General features: G+C 43.5%; 1 protein-coding gene across 1 annotated transcript; it reads right to left on the bottom strand.

Annotated features, from left to right (window-relative positions):
• Positions 1-15,905: 15,905 nt before the first annotated feature.
• On the bottom strand, positions 15,906-17,753 carry LOC134934262 (zinc finger BED domain-containing protein 5-like). The gene has a single exon (XM_063929735.1). It carries the CDS (start codon positions 17,751-17,753, stop codon positions 15,906-15,908), a length of 1,848 nt encoding a protein of 615 aa, XP_063785805.1.
• Between the last annotated feature and the right edge of the window lie 218 nt (positions 17,754-17,971).

Genomic DNA, 17,971 nt, shown 5'->3' with positions numbered 1-17,971 from the left:
GGCGCAATGAGGTAGCTGTGTGAGTAAGCTAAGCGACCCTAGTGGCCGACACAAACACCTGGCCCATCTAGGAGTGGCACTGCAGTGTCACGCAGGATGGCCCTTCCAAAAAACACTCCCCAAACAGCACATGACGCAAAGAAAAAAAGAGGCGCAATGAGGTAGCTGTGTGAGTAAGCTAAGCGACCCTAGTGGCCGACACAAACACCTGGCCCATCTAGGAGTGGCACTGCAGTGTCACGCAGGATGGCCCTTCCAAAAAACACTCCCCAAACAGCACATGACGCAAAGAAGAAAAAAAAGAGGCGCATTGAGGTAGCTGTGTGAGTAAGCTAAGCGACCCTAGTGGCCGACACAAACACCTGGCCCATCTAGGAGTGGCACTGCAGTGTCACGCAGGATGGCCCTTCCAAAAAACACTCCCCAAACAGCACATGACGCAAAGAAAAATTAAAGAAAAAAGAGGTGCAAGATGGAATTGTCCTTGGGCCCTCCCACCCACCCTTATGTTGTATAAACAGGACATGCACACTTTAACCAACCCATCATTTCAGTGACAGGGTCTGCCACACGATTGTGACTGAAATGACGGGTTCGTTTGGACCCCCACCAAAAAAAGAAGCAATTAATCTCTCCTTGCACAAACTGGCTCTACAGAGGCAAGATGTCCACCTCATCATCATCCTCCGATTCATCACCGTGTACATCCCCCTCCTCACAGATTATCAATTCGTCCCCACTGGAATCCACCATCTCAGCTCCCTGTGTACTTTGTGGAGGCAATTGCTGCTGGTGAATGTCTCCACGGAGGAATTGATTATAATACATTTTAATGAACATCATCTTCTCCACATTTTCTGGAAGTAACCTCGTACGCCGATTGCTGACAAGGTGAGCGGCGGCACTAAACACTCTTTCGGAGTACACACTTGTGGGAGGGCAACTTAGGTAGAATAAAGCCAGTTTGTGCAAGGGCCTCCAAATTGCCTCTTTTTCCTGCCAGTATACGTACGGACTGTCTGACGTGCCTACTTGGATGCGGTCACTCATATAATCCTCCACCATTCTTTCAATGGTGAGAGAATCATATGCAGTGACAGTAGACGACATGTCCGTAATCGTTGGCAGGTCCTTCAGTCCGGACCAGATGTCAGCACTCGCCCCATATTGCCCTGCATCACCGCCAGCGGGTGGGCTCGGAATTCTGAGCCTTTTCCTCGCACCCCCAATTGCGGGAGAATGTGAAGGAGGAGCTGTTGACCGATCAAGTTCCACTTGACTTGATAATTTTCTCACCAGCAGGTCTTTCAACCCCTGCAGACTTGTGTCTGCTGGAAAGAGAGATACAACGTAGGTTTTAAATCTAGGATCGAGCACGGTGGCCAAAATGTAGTGCTCTGATTTCAACAGATTGACCACCCGTGAATCCTGGTTAAGCGAATTAAGGGCTCCATCCACAAGTCCCACATGCCTAGCGGAATCGCTCCGTGTTAGCTCCTCCTTCAATGTCTCCAGCTTCTTCTGCAAAAGCCTAATGAGGGGAATGACCTGACTCAGGCTGGCAGTGTCTGAAGTGACTTCACATGTGGCAAGTTCAAAAGGTTGCAGAACCTTGCACAATGTTGAAATCATTCTCCACTGCGCTTGAGACAGGTGCATTCCACCTCCTATATCGTGGTCAGATGTATAGGCTTGAATGGCCTTTTGCTGCTCCTCCAACCTCTGAAGCATATAGAGGGTTGAATTCCACCTCGTTACCACTTCTTGCTTCAGATGATGGCAGGGCAGGTTCAGGCGTTTTTGGTGTTGCTCCAGTCTTCTGTACGTGGTGCCTGTACGCCGAAAGTGTCCCGCAATTCTTCTGGCCACCGACAGCATCTCTTGCACGCCCCTGTCGTTTTTTAAATAATTCTGCACCACCAAATTCAAGGTATGTGCAAAACATGGGACGTGCTGGAATTTGCCCAGATATAATGCACGCACAATAGTGCTGGCGTTGTCCGATGCCACAAATCCACAGGAGAGTCCAATTGGGGTAAGCCATTCTGCGATGATCTTCCTCAGTTGCCGTAAGAGGTTTTCAGCTGTGTGCGTATTCTGGAAAGCGGTGATACAAAGCGTAGCCTGCCTAGGAAAGAGTTGGAGTTTGTGAGATGCTGCTACTGGTGCCGCCGCTGCTGTTCTTGCGGCGGGAGTCAATACATCTACCCAGTGGGCTGTCACAGTCATATAGTCCTGAGTCTGCCCTGCTCCACTTGTCCACATGTCCGTGGTTAAGTGGACATTGGGTACAACTGCATTTTTTAGGACACTGGTGAGTCTTTTTCTGAGGTCTGTGTACATTTTCGGTATCGCCTGCCTAGAGAAATGGAACCTAGATGGAATTTGGTACCGGGGACACAGTACCTCAATCAAGTCTATAGTTGGCTCTGCAGTAATGATGGATACCGGAACCACATTTCTCACCGCCCAGGATGCCAAGGCCTCAGTTATCCCCTTTGCAGCAGGATGACTGCTGTGATATTTCATCTTCCTCGCAAAGGACTGTTGGACAGTCAATTGCTTGGTGGAAGTTGTAAAAGTGGTCTTACGACTTCCCCTCTGGGATGACCATCGACTCCCAGCAGCAACAACAGCAGCGCCAGCAGCAGTAGGCGTTACACTCAAGGATGCATCGGAGGAATCCCAAGCAGGAGAGGACTCGTCAGAATTGCCAGTGACATGGCCTGCAGGACTATTGGCATTCCTGGGGAAGGAGGAAATTGACACTGAGGGAGTTGGTGGGGTGGTTTGCGTGAGCTTGGTTACAAGAGGAAGGGATTTACTGGTCAGTGGACTGCTTCCGCTGTCGCCCAAAGTTTTTGAACTTGTCACTGACTTATGATGAATGCGCTGCAGGTGACGTATGAGGGAGGATGTTCCGAGGTGGTTAACGTCCTTACCCCTACTTATTACAGCTTGACAAAGGCAACACATGGCTTGACACCTGTTGTCCGCATTTCTGTTGAAATACTTCCACACCGAAGAGCTGATTTTTTTGGTATTTTCACCAGGCATGTCAATGGCCATATTCCTCTCACGGACAACAGGTGTCTCCCCGGGTGCCTGACTTAAACAAACCACCTCACCATCAGAATCCTCCTTGTCAATTTCCTCCCCAGCGCCAGCAACACCCATATCCTCCTCATCCTGGTGTACTTCAACACTGATATCTTCAATCTGACTATCAGGAACTGGACTGCGGGTGCTCCTTCCAGCACTTGCAGGGGGCGTGCAAATGGTGGAAGGCGCATGCTCTTCACGTCCAGTGTTGGGAAGGTCAGGCATCGCAACCGACACAATAGGACTCTCCTTGTGGATTTGGGATTTCGAAGAACGCACAGTTCTTTGCTGTGCTTTTGCCAGCTTAAGTCTTTTCATTTTTCTAGCGAGAGGCTGAGTGCTTCCATCCTCATGTGAAGCTGAACCACTAGCCATGAACATAGGCCAGGGCCTCAGCCGTTCCTTGCCACTCCGTGTGGTAAATGGCATATTGGCAAGTTTACGCTTCTCCTCCGACGATTTTATTTTAGATTTTTGAGTCCTTTTTTTACTGATATTTTGTGTTTTGGATTTTACATGCTCTGTACATTGGGCATCGGCCTTGGCAGACGACGTTGATGGAATTTCATCGTCTCGGCCATGACTAGTGGCAGCAGCTTAAGTACGAGGTGGAAGTGGATCTTCATCTTTCCCTATTTTTGGAACCTCAACATTTTTGTTCTCCATATTTTAATAGGCACAACTAAAAGGCACCTCAGGTAAACAATGGAGATGGATGGATACTAGTATACTTATGGATGACAAGTGACTGACGACACAGAGGTAGCTACAGCCGTGGACTACCATACTGTGTCTGCTAGTATAGAGATGATAATTATATAAAAAATATATATATATCACTACTGCAGGTATATATAATATATAATGACGGACCTGGTGGACACTGTCAGCAGACTCCTAAACTATTAGTATGAAGAAGATAGAAAAAAAAAACCCACCACAGGTAGGTATACAATTATGGACGAGCACTGACGACACAGAGGTAGCTACAGCCGTGGACTACCGTACTGTGTCTGCTAGTATAGAGATGATAATGATATAAAAAATATATATATATCACTACTGCAGGCATATATAATATATAATGACGGACCTGCTGGACACTGTCAGCAGACTGCTGAACTACTAGTATGAAGAAGATAGAAAAAAAAACCCCACCACAGGTAGGAATACAATTATGGACGAGCACTGACGACACAGAGGTAGCTACAGCCGTGGACTACCGTACTGTGTCTGCTAGTATAGAGATGATAATGATATAAAAAATATATATATATATCACTACTGCAGGTATATATAATATAATGACTGACCTGCTGGACACTGTCAGCAGACTCCTAAACTACTAGTATGAAGAAGATAGAAAATAAAACCCCACCACAGGTAGGTAGGTAGGTAGGTATACAATTATGGACGAGCACTGACGACACAGAGATAGCCACAGCCGTGGACTACCGTACTGCGTCTGCTAATATAGAGATGATAAAGATTATAGAGATGAAAAAAAAAATATAACACTACTGCAGGTAAATATTTATATAATATAATGAATGACGGACCTGCTGGACACTGTCAGCAGAATGCGTTTATAGAATTTAAAAAAAAAACACCACAGGAGTGTTTAACTTTTTCAGGCAGACAATATACTGGTGGTCACACTGGCAGCAAAAGTGTGCACTGTACTCCTGCTATAACTGCTCCCCAGTCTCCCCCACAATTAAGCTGTGTGAGCACTGTGAGCACTCAGCACAGTCAGACATACATAGATGATATATCATGCAGCACACTGAGGCTGAGCACAGATATGGTATGTGACTGTGTATCGTTTTTTTTTCAGGCAGAGGACGGATTATAAATAATAAATAAAACTGGTGGTCACTAACTATCAGCAAAACTCTGCACTCTGAGTACTCCTAATGCTCCCCAAAATTACTAAATTAATAGTAAATCAAGTGTCTCTAAGTCTAAACGGAGAGGACGCCAGCCACGTCCTCTCCCTATCAATCTCAATGCACGTGTGAAAATGGCGGCGACGCGCGGCTCCTTATATAGAATCCGAGTCTCGCGAGAATCCGACAGCGGGATGATGACGTTCGGGCGCGCTCGGGTTAACCGAGCAAGGCTGGAGGATCCGAGCCTGCTCGGACCCGTGAAAAAAAAGCTGAAGTTCGGGCGGGTTCGGATTCCGAGGAACCGAACCCGCTCATCTCTAATGTATTGTTTTGAAAAATTGTTTATTATTTCAAGTATACACACCCAATTAAGTCAGGCAGAAATGCATAAGCATCGTTTAGTTTACTTACATCAGGTTCCACATATGTTTACATCACAATAAGGAATTTGCATAAACATATTCTTAAACAAAGTATGTTCCTAAGGACAATCTTCATATTTTTACAGTACGCCAGAGAAGCAGCACAGCCAGGCCACATCCCACACTGCCAAGAGATGCAGATGGTGGCAATGCAGGTAAGATTTTACTGTATACACATATTCTGCAAACACATAGGAAAACAAAACATTAATGTTTATCTTATCACATAGGTTCTTCTTCAGCAAACGCCCCTCCACTAAGGCGCACATCACAGGGCTCGGTTACTAGGATGCCAAACAAGAGACGCCGTCTTGAGGCTGAAGCCCCAGCACCATCATCACCACCCCAATGTCGCATCTTCACAGTGTCGGCCCTGCCACCACAAACTATTTTGGCAAGCCCACAAAGTGAGGATCCTCAATCCCCTCAGTTGTCTGGTGAGTAAACATAGCAGTTTCCTGTAAATAACTATAAAAACAGTGTGGTAGATGTATTAACCTGGAGAAGGCATATGGAAGTGAAAAACCAGTGATATGTGCAAGGTGATAAAGGCAGCAGCACAAAAACAACATAACTGTTAATTTACATATTGGAGCTGTTTGCCTTTGGGCCTTTATGACCTTGCACATATCACTGGTTTATCACTTCCTTATGCCTTCTCCAGGTTTATACATCTGCCCCACTGTTTGTGTACAGCAAAAAAAAAACCACAAGTGACCAGTCATCCTTGTAATAATCACCAACAGCAAGCACATGGTGGTAAGGTTTTTTTAGATGGTTAGTTCTCAGATGTCATGTTGGCCATAGCAACAAATATGTATATTTTGATTATTTTGGGAAAACACCTGCATAAATATTAAGTCTCAATCAATTGTTTTTCATGGCCCACATCACCAGTTCTAAATGTAGGGCACCTTAAGACTTTTTGACCCATTGTTAATGTGTACATTTTCTAGCACTATTTTTGAGAACGTTTTGACCAGACCACTGACTGCCTTGAACAATGTATAAGTGTATTGGTAAACACATTTATTGTATTGTGTGTGTTGTTCCAAAGGAAGCTTCATACCCAATATGTAAATGTAGAAATTTGTATTTGTTCGAGTTCTTCGTGGTTGCACATTAATTATGGCTCAGAGTCCAACAATTCCATCAAACTTTTTACAACTGAGTAGTGAACGTTAGAATCAACATATTTATACAAAAAGGTGAACAACATAGGAGGTCATTCCGAGTTGTTCGCTCGCAAGGCGATTTTAGCAGAGTTGCTCACGCTAAGCCGCCGCCTACTGGGAGTGAATCTTAGCATCTTAAAATTGCGAACGAAGTATTCGCAATATTGCGATTACACACCTCGTAGCGGTTTCTGAGTAGCTTCAGACTTACTCGGCATCTGCGATCAGTTCAGTGCTTGTCGTTCCTGGTTTGACGTCACAAACACTCCCAGCGTTCGCTCAGACACTCCTCCGTTTCTCCGGCCACTCCTGCGTTTTTTCCGGAAACGGTAGCGTTTTTTCCCACACGCCCATAAAACGGCCGATTTCCGCCCAGTAACACCCATTTCCTGTCAATCACATTACGATCGCCAGACCGATGAAAAAGCCGTGAGTAAAATTACTAAGTGCATAGCAAATTTACTTGGTGCAGTCGCAGTGCGGACATTGCGCATGCGCATTAAGCGGAAAATCGCTGCGATGCGAAGATTTTTACCGAGCGAACAACTCGGAATGAGGGCCATAGTTAAGTTTAGCCCACAATCTATTTATTAATTCCCACATAAATATTAAGAAGTAATGCATGTTGACGTAAAGCTATAGTAAGACCAATGCTCAAAAGTTACTAAATACTGGCTGTCTTCAACCCCATACAGAACCAGCCATCATGACCGAGGATGCCCAGCAGGAAAGTGACCAGCAGGATACATACACTCTACACCTGCAACCCATAGATGATACCCAGACAAACACGCCGCAGGACATACCCCAACCACCCCCAACATCCCCCAGCCCCAAATTGAGCACAACACCAGCCCTGAGTTTTGGAGCAGTTGGGCCACACAACAGGCACAAAACTATGCGTGCCTTAACACCCACAGCCAATACCTGCCAAGTCTGCCCCATCATCTACCTAGACTGGCTCGAAACTCAGGCAGACTTATAGTTCAAGTGGGAAAAATAGCCAATTCAATGGAACAGATGAGGGCAGACAACTGCCAAATGCAAGCAAATATCCAACGCATCATGGATGAACAACAGCGGCAACAACAAACCCTAATTCAGCTCATCCAACACAACCAAATTATCACCGACAAAATGTCTCCGAATAATAGCAAGCAACACTGCAGCTAATACGCAACTCCCTGCCAGCCTCAATATACTCAGTCAAAGCATTAATGTGTTGGCATCACACCAAGTCAGCTCTAGCTCGGGGACAACTACACCAAACCAGACCCCAGTTCAATCCCCAGTTAAACGCTCCAGTAGAACCAGGAGAAACGAGCCAGCCCAATCCTCGGCACCCAGCACACACAAAAAAATAATAATAATCTGCCCTGCAGCTAATAGTTTTTCAAATGTTATATTATGTTGATTTGTTGGGGCAAAAATGCCTTTGTTGTAGGTAATAAATTGCTCACACGGAATATATGTCTTGTTTAATTAGCAAAAGAAACCACCTGCACATTAGTGTGTAGGCCCAGATGTCTATTGGTATAAATATATTGCCTGCCCCTAGGTGGCCTCAGCTCAACGTGTGTGTAATCTATGGCACCCAGCATATTGGGCATGGCCGCAAGCTCAGAGAAAGCTACCCTGACTGCATGCCACTGCGACTCCTGGGTAGGGAAGCAGAGAGAGGCATCTATGTGGCCATCCAAGACATCCAAAACCAGAGTGGACATTCCTAAATTTAATGTGAGTGTCTTGACCTGTAATCAATACAATACTGTGTTATATTATAGTACAGAAGCACCACTTAGACATAGGGGTACATTTACTAAGGTGGGAGATTTTTAGAACTGGTGATGTTGCCCATAGCAACCAATCAGATTATATCTATTATCCGCTAGAAGCAGCTAGATAAATGGTAAGTAGAATCTGATTGGTTGCCATGGGCAACATCACCAGTTCTAAAAATCTCCCACCTTAGTAAATTTACCCCATAGACGTGTATGTGTATTTTAACTCACCTGAATTAATTATTTATGAAAGGTGGCCTGTGAGAGAGACTAATGACATCGCCAGTCACAGGCTGGAAGCTGCCAGTAGCCATAAAGTGCAACACAGCCTGGAGTTTGTGCAGGCCTGAGACAGAGCGAGAGCGTGCTGTCTCAAGGTCTAGGTTCAGTTTGACAAGGTCATACAGACGGAAAATTTAATTTACATGTAGTCAGACCATCTGTATAACCTGGTCAGCAGCCAATTTGTTAAAGTTTAAATGGCCATTACAAAAACCAAGCATGCCCAGCCTGCGCGGAACCTGTACAACCTGCTGACCATGTTCATTTTCCTGGACTTGGTTTATTGTAGCCTCATGGAACAGAGTCAGTTATCCCCCAGCAAACAAGAAAGCAGTACTACACACGATAGCAGCCATTTCAGAGTGAGAGAGGAGAAAAATGTGTTTGGGCCCCTCTTAAAGGACCCAAAAGTCAGGTGTGAGTAATGTTGAATTGGCAACACAGGTAAACACGCTTCTCAAAAGCAGGTCTACTTTTTTTTTAGGCTTTTTGTACGAATATTATTTTTTCACGGCCGCACATGCATTTTGACGGTAGAGCTTTCAAATACGAATGCTTAGTAAATGACGAGTTCTATACCTAAACTGCCGCGTTTGACCGATGGTATATTCATTCGTATTTTTACTACACAGCCATAATAAAAATATGAATGCCCTCATCACTGCCAAGATTTCAGTTTGGAAAATTACCGAGATGACACTTAGAAGATAAAAAGCAAAATCGGTCAAAATCGGTACCTTAGTAAATATACCCCGTAGTCTTCATTCACGGCAGTGTTTTAGTATGTTGCAGCCGCATTTCCATCTGTACTTTTGTTTTTGTCACTAGAACGTGATTGGTTAGTGTTTCAGATGTAGGAGTGTCTGTGTGGCACCATATAAATATGCCCCAAACCATCCGAACCTCGTGGGTTTAGTCAGAGCCGTCCCTAGCCAATTTGATGCCCTAGGCAAAATTTTGTCTGGTGCCCCCTAGCACCGCCGCTAGTTCTGCATCTGACCAAGCAACATATAGGCAGAAGGGCCCACTGGGGGGTTACCCTGTGTGCCAGTTCAACCCTGCATAATGGCACACAGTAATGCCCAAAATACACATAAATCCAAACAGTAATGAAACTTACACATATATCCCACATTAATAATGCCCATAATACACATAATGCTACTCAGTGATGCACCTTACACATATATCCCACATTAGTAATGCCCATAATACACATAATGCTACACAGTAATGCACCTTACACATATACCTTACATTAGTAATGCCCATAATACACATAATGCTACACAGTGATGCACCTTACACATGTACCTTACATTAGTAATGCCCATAATACACATAATTCCACACAGTGATGCACCTGACACATATGCCCCACATTAGTAATGCCCATAATACACATAATTCCACACAGTGATGCACCTGACACATATGCCCCACATTAGTAATGCCCATAATACACATAATTCCACACAGTGATGCACCTTACACATATGCCTCACATTAGTAATGCCCATAAAACACATAATTCCACACAGTAATCCACCTGACACTTATGCCCCACATTAGTATTTTTATAAAACGTAGTTTTGCTTGCTGGCGTGCTTGCAGTCAGTGTGTGCGCCCATGCAGCTCCCTGGATCCGTGACTGCATTTTGTGAGAAGGGGGTGGCAGGATGGTTGGGTGCATGCTTGCACTCGCACCTATTAAAGGGGCACCCATACAAGGGATGTGACCTCACAGGGTATGCCATCCTGGCAGGGGAATTTTTACGGCATGATCTGACTAGTAAATAAAGTGTGAGGAGAACACTGCACATGTTATGTCCCTGCAGACACCTGGGGTTTGCACAGGGATAAGTGACACACACAGGATGGCAGGGTCCCCCTCCCCATGTGCACAAGCAGTATAGGTGATGTCAGGTTTATGTGAAGCAGTATTCCAAATACACATGTTGTATCATAAGGAGCCATCCAGTAATAAGTTATAACTTTATAAAGTCAATCAAAATGTCACAGGTCCAGGAACTGCAGATACTGGGCTTCTGCTGTCTGTCTGAGGTCTCACAAGTCAGGGGCATTTAAGCATGTCAGAGGGAGTTTAAAGAACTTTAAGGGAGAGTGTGCATTTTATTTGACAAATGTAAACAGCAGTGTATACAAGTACTGATTGAATACATTTGGAAAGTAACGGTTAGTTTGCAGACTTTACCTCCCAGCATGAGATACTGCAGGGACATGCTTGGATGCCCCTAGACATGCTTGGATGCCCTAGGCAAATGCTTAGCCTGCCTACAGCTAAGGCCGACTCTGGGTTTAGTTAGTGGAGAGGTGAGAGTTTGTTTTCTGGAGTTGTTGAGTTGGTTGAGGATTTGGTGAGGTTTTGTGAGTTCTTAGTGCTGTATTGTGTTTGAAAGTAGTCTTGTCATTCTTGTTGTGTAGTTTGTGTGGAGTTTGTCTTATTTTTTGTCCTTGTCATTTTTTTTAGTCTATTGTCAGTGTGTGTGTGTGTGTGTGTGTGTGTGTGTGTGTGTGTGTCTGTGTGTGTGTGTGTGTGTGTGTGTGTGTGTGGTTGGTGTGTGGTGTGTAGTGGTAGTGGAGGAGTGTGTTTTTTGTGTTTTTTTCTCAGTGCTAATTGCTGTTTGTCTTTAGTATGTCAGACTCAGAGGTGGAGGAGGTGAGTGCAGTGGAGGGGGTGAGTGAGAGGGAGGAGGTGAGTGAGGTGGAGGGGGTGAGTGACAGTGAGGAGGTGAGTGTGGTGGAGAAGGTTAGTGATAGGAGGAGGTTAGTGAGGTAGAGGAGGTGGGTGAGGTTGCTGCTGCATCCTCTAGTGACAGTGACTCACTGCAGCCATGCACCACTACTAAGACTGGCCGCAATGTTAAATTTGTTTATGCAGAGAATGTGGTTTGGTGCGTGAGCTGATGAAATATCATCATCAGCTGTTTGGGCATGAGTCAGCAAAGGTCACATCACGCAAGAAGAGTGTCTTGTGGGGCAAAGTGGTTGCGGCTGTCAACAGCGAAGGTGTTGGCAAGCGAACAGAGGACACGTGCCGCAAACGCTTTTATGATATAAAGCGGCGTGTGAAGGTGAAAATGGCCAAGGAGGTGAAGTCTGCTCGACAGACAGGTGGGGGACATCCCTTTATCACCAAATATCTTGAGTACGAGGAGCCCATGAGGAGCCTAAATCCTCTTGAATTTGTCAGGGCTACTTATGTCCAGGATTCGGATCAGGCCAGGCAGGATGGTGAGTTATTTTTTAAAATATATTTTGGCATTTCTTTGTACATTTGTAACTGTTAAAACATAACATCTTCTATTTACTGTATTTGTTTGTGTAAGTAACTTTATGCATTTCTGTTTAGTAGTTGTGGGGTTTTTTGCACACCGATTGGAGTGTGCATATTTAATTTTTGTGTTGAAACTCATAATCACATTACTGCATTTGCTTGTTTATGTTGATTGGCTATGTTTTCATACTGTAGACTTTTTTGTGTGGCTCATGAGGCAGTGCCACTTACTCTTTGTATTGTAAATTTGTCTGCAAACGTCAAATGTTTGTCTTGCATTAAAAATTAGCTGATGGTGTCTTTTTGTGGATTGAGTGTGTTTTTGGTGTTTTTCAGGTGCTTGTCGTTATTTAGTGGTGATGTTCACTTTACTTGCCATGTGACAAAAGTACTCTTTTTTGGTTTGAGGACTATATGTTTATCAATTAGTGCTAATATTTGTTTATTAAATATTTTTTTAATTCGTTTTTTGGGGATGTAATAGGTTTTTTGGGGGTGTAAAAGTGTTTGTGGACTTGAACACATCATACTGTTTTGTTTCTGCCTACATTAATTATTTTACACTCCACATTCTGTATAAACATAATTGGTATTTGTACTGTTGTGTGTTAATGTTTGTGTTTTTTGTGTGATACTATTAATGCTTAAACATTAGGCTGGTTGGAAATGTGAGCTAAGCACATGGCCCAATTATGTGGATTTTGCTTTTGGTTTGGTTATTGGACAAAGTATATACAATACATACTTTAACAAATGTTGATGCATTTTTATTTTCTAAAATGTGTATTTACTGAAGAAATAAACCAATGATAATGATGTTCAAATTTAAATTACACAGTATTATAAAAAAAACACCCTTGTCATATCGTCACAGTGTCCAATAATTAATTTTTCGGGTTTTGTGTTTTGGTCTTGGATTCCGGTCCGCGGCCGTGTTTTGTATTCGGACTCGTTATGGCAAAACCCCCCTGAAAATTAATTGTCGGATTCGGGTGTTTTTTGGATTCGGGTGTTTTTTTACAAAAAACCCTCAAAAACAGATTAAATCATAGAATTTGGGGGTCATTTTGATCCCATAGTATTATTAACCTCAATAACCATAATTTCCACTCATTTTCAGTCTATTCTGAAAACCTCACACCTTATTATGTTTAGTCCTAAAATTTGCACAGAGGTTGCTGGATGGCTAAGCTGAGCGAGACAAGTGGCCGACACAAACACCTGGCCCATCTAGGAGTGGCACTGCAGTGTCAGACAGGATGGCACTTCAAAAAAATAGTCCCCAAACAGCACATGATGCAAAGAAAAAAAGAGGTGCACCAAGGTCGCTGGATGGCTAAGCTAAGTGACACAAGTGGCCAACACAAACACCTGGACCATCTAGGAGTGGCACTGCAGTGTCAGGCAGGATGGCACTTAAAAAAAATAGTCCCCAAACAGCACATGATGCAAAGAAAAAAAGAGGCGCACCAAGGTCGCTATGTGACTAAGCTAAGCGACACAAGTGGCCGACACAAACATCTGGCCGATCTAGGAGTGGCACTGCAGTGTCAGGCAGGATGGCACGTCAAAAAATAGTCCCCAAACAGCACATGATGCAAAGAAAAAAAGAGGCGCACCAAGGTCGCTGTGTGACTAAGCTAAGCGACACAAGTGGCCGACACAAACACCTGGCCCATCTAGGATTGGCACTGCAGTCAGGTAGGATGACACTTCAAAAAAATTGTCCTCAAACAGCACATGATGCAAAGAAAAATGAAATAAAAAAGAGGTGCAAGATGAAATTGTCCTTGGGTCCTCCCACCCACCCTTATGTTGTATAAACAGGACATGCACACTTTAACAAAACCATCATTTCAGCGACAGTGTCTGCCACATGACTGTGACTGAAATGACTGGTTGGTTTGGGCCCCCACCAAAAAAGAAGCAATCAATCTCTCCTTGCACAAACTGGCTCTACAGAGGCAAAATGTCCACCTCATCATCATCCTCGGAATCCTCACCCCTTTCACTGTGTACATCCCCCTCCTCACAGATTATTAATTCGTCCCCACTGGAATCCACCATCTCAGGTCCCTGTGTACTTTCTGGAGGCAATTGCTGGTGAACGTCTCCACGGAGGAAATTATTATAATTCATTTTGATGAACATCATCTTCTCCACACTTTCTGTAAGTAACCTTGTACGCCGATTGCTGACAAGGTGAGCGGCTGCACTAAACACTCTTTCGGAGTACACACTGGAGGGTGGGCAACTTATTTAAAATAAAGCCAGTTTGTGCAAGGGCCTCCAAATTGCCTCTTTTTCCTGCCAGTATACGTACGGACTGTCTGACGTGCCTACTTGGATGCGGTCACTCATATAATCCTCCGCCATTCTTTCAATGGTGAGAGAATCATATACAGTGACAGTAGACGACATGTACGTAATCGTTGCCAGGTCCTTCAGTCCGGACCAGAAGTCAGCACTCGCTCCAGACTGCCCTGCATCACCGCCAGCGGGTGGGCTCAGATTTCTTAGCCTTTTCCTCGCACCCCCAGTTGCGGGAGAATGTGAAGGAGGAACTGTTGACGGGTCACGTTCCGCTTGACTTGACAATTTTCTCACCACCAGGTCTTTGAACCTCTGCAAACTTGTGTCTGCCGGAAAGAGAGATACAACGTAGGTTTTAAATATAGGATCGAGCACGGTGGCCAAAATGTAGTGATCTGATTTCAACAGATTGACCAACCGTGAATCCTGGTTAAGCGAATTAAGGGCTCCATCCACAAGTCCCACATGCCTAGCGGAATCGCTCTGTTTTAGCTCCTCCTTCAATGTCTCCAGCTTCTTCTGCAAAAGCCTGATGAGGGGAATGACCTGACTCAGGCTGGCAGTGTCTGAACTGACTTCATGTGTGGCAAGTTCAAAAGGTTGCAGAACCTTGCACAACGTTGAAATCATTCTCCACTCTGCTTGAGTCAGGTGCATTCCCCCTCCTTTGCCTATATCGTGGGCAGATGTATAGGCTTAAAATAGGACAATCCAACCCTTGGCTGTAACACATTACAATTTTAAATTATGTAAAAAAGTAAATATAATTAATTTTTAATTGTCTATGCCTCTGAGTCTAATTATATTTAAGGAAAAAGGTTTTATTTTTAAAGTTTGTGTACTTGTAAAGAGATGAATTGTCTATGCAGGTGTTATGAATGAGATAATTAACTATGGTATAAATTCACTGCCAGTTATGAGTTCAAGTCACCTTTGATAAAGCAGCAGCTGTGAAACGCGTCAGTTGTGAGCCTTTTTATCATCCAACCACAATCTAATCACCTCTGCTTGGACCATTGTGGACCCTACAAAACTGCCAACACCGAACATATCCACAACCAAGGACTGGACTTTTGTTCTTAACACGCACAGCTGGTGAGGACTTTCCTAACTTTTGATTTAATATTGGAACTGCTAATCCTTCAGCATTGGAACACACTTCTCCGGCCCAGGGACTATGCTATAGCCCCAGGATTCATTTGGTTCTGAGTACTCAGGGTCCCATGGTAAATTTGGAACAAGCATATGTGCTGTATAAATGGTGATTAGAGGCTATCTATTACAGTGAAAATTAAATTTTAATTGTTTTATCGTTAGTTTTAAGTATACTAAATCTTATTTGATATTCAGATAATTCATCTCTGTAAGCGCAGCATTATTGTTGTTGTTGATGTATAGGCTTGAATGGCCTTTTGCTGCTCCTCCATCCTCTGAAGCATATAGAGCAGTGATTTTCAACCTTTTTAAACTCGTGGCACACTAAAAAAGATTTCAAAATCGCCAAGGCACACCATCAGTTGTTTTAATAAAATATAATACATATAATAATAAATATCGTCATATATTTAATATATGTTGATATTTGTTATTATTTCTCTTAAAATTAATAGAAATAAATAGGTTTTACTTACATAAGAATATCAGTGGGAAACCTGTGCTTGGTGATGTCTCATGATGTCTCTTGTCCGAGGACGGATGGTTGACAAGCATACCCTCAAGTCCTCCTCCAATGATTGAAGCCGTGACCTGTTCTTACACTTCATGGTGTTCATAGCAGAAAAGGCAGCCTCACACAGATACGATGTTGAGAAAGGAAGGAGTGCTTCAATCACCTTTTTTGTGACCATGGGGAATTCTTGTCGGAGAGACAACCAGAATGAGGCCATATCTGTTGATGAGTGCTTTAATTTCTGCCCTCTGTCATTCCTTATTTCTGCCAGCTCATCTTCTTCTGCAACACTTAGTGCTGCCGACGCGTATGCACTTGGCACAAATGGATCTCTCACCCAGTCCAAGGAAGAAATATCAAGTGATGGGAAATACTTGTCAATGTTGTTACTCAGCAGTAACAAACTTTGTAGAATTAAATTGACAAGATTTTTGTCAAGTCTGCAACTTTTAGTCAGCTCAAACATCTCAACTTTGTTGTCTTTTTTTATTCTGGCTCCCCACAATGTTAATTTTTCCTTGAAAGTGGTAATTTTGTCAGTACAAGTAAGAATATTTTCATTCTTTCCCTGCATACTCTTGTTAAGAGTATTCAAGGCTTGGCAGATATCCGCTAGGAAGGCAACTTTATTGCACCAGGTCTCATCACTAAGCCGGTCAGCCATCTCAGAATTTTCAGAAGTGAAAAAAATTATGAGCTCTTCTCTAAGTTCATAGAATCTTGAAAGCACCCGACCTCGAGATAGCCACCTCACGTCTGTGTGCAGTAGGAGTTGAGTGTGAGCAGCATCCATGGCAGAACATAGTACTGAAAACAACCTTGATTTTAATGGCCTACTCTTGATGTAGTTGACCATTTTTATTGTCTCGTCCAGTACTTTTTGCAGCTCAGGTACTACTGACTTTGAAATGAGGGCCTCTCTGTGAAGGAAACAATGTGTAAAAACAATGGCAGGGTTCTTTTGCTTGGCTAGTGCAACAAATCCTTTCACTCTTCCCGACATAGATGGAGCACCATCTGTGCAGATGCTGATGCATAATTCCCAAGACAAATTGTGAGAAGTGAAATAAGTGTTCACAACATCAAAAATGTCTTGGCCTTTTGTTGTTTCTGGAAGTATTTTGCAAAACAAAAATTGTTCAATGAATTCTTCATTACAAACAAACCTGCTGAATGCTAGGAGTTGAGCTTTTCCAGTGATGTCAGTTGACTCATCCAGTTGGAATGCAAAGACATTGGCTTCTTTAATCTTGGTGATCACTTGTGACTCAACATCTTCAGACATGTCTAGTATTCGCCGACTAATAGTGTTATCAGACAGAGGGATTTTCAAAATCTCTTGTTCATATTTCTCACCAAACATGATATTTACAATTTTACAGCATGCTGGTAAAATTACTGACTCTGCAATTGTATGTGATTTCATCTTCTTTGCCACAATTTCTGCAACAGCATAGCTTGCTTCTTGAGCTTTGTCAGAAACCGTTGTGATTTTGGCCCACTGTTTAGCCTGGCGTTTTTGTTCAGCTAGAAGTCTGTTAAAATACTCAATTGGCTTCTTGCACAAATGTGAGTGCTTTGTGTGAAGGTGTCTCTTCAGCTTACTTGGAACCATGGCTTGGTTTGCCAGTTTCTCACCACATACAAGGCATTCAGGACGTGGCTGCTCTTCTCCAGATGAAATGAATCCAAAGGACAAATAATCTTCTTTATACTGGCGCACAACGGCTTTAGCACCAGAACTATGACCAGCAACATTTGATTCACTGTCATCATCATTTGACTCTAATGCACGTTTCTTAGTTAGAAACTTGTCCATGTTTCATAAACTCTGTGAAAAAGAAAAAAAAACAAGTAAATTCAGAATTTATATTCCTCAAAAACACACTGACTCCCACATAAAAAAAACACTGGTCCCTACCTGTCCGTGTCTCAACGATGTAAGATTCTGCAGCCTCAATCAAGAAGAGCCTCGGTCACACGCTGGAGTGGCAAGAAGAGCCTCGGTCACACGCTGGAGTGGCAAGAAGAGCCTCG

Source organism: Pseudophryne corroboree, chromosome 6, assembly GCF_028390025.1.
Source record: "Pseudophryne corroboree isolate aPseCor3 chromosome 6, aPseCor3.hap2, whole genome shotgun sequence".
Classification (NCBI taxonomy): domain Eukaryota; kingdom Metazoa; phylum Chordata; class Amphibia; order Anura; family Myobatrachidae; genus Pseudophryne; species Pseudophryne corroboree.
This window is presented reverse-complemented; position numbering and strand designations above follow the sequence as displayed.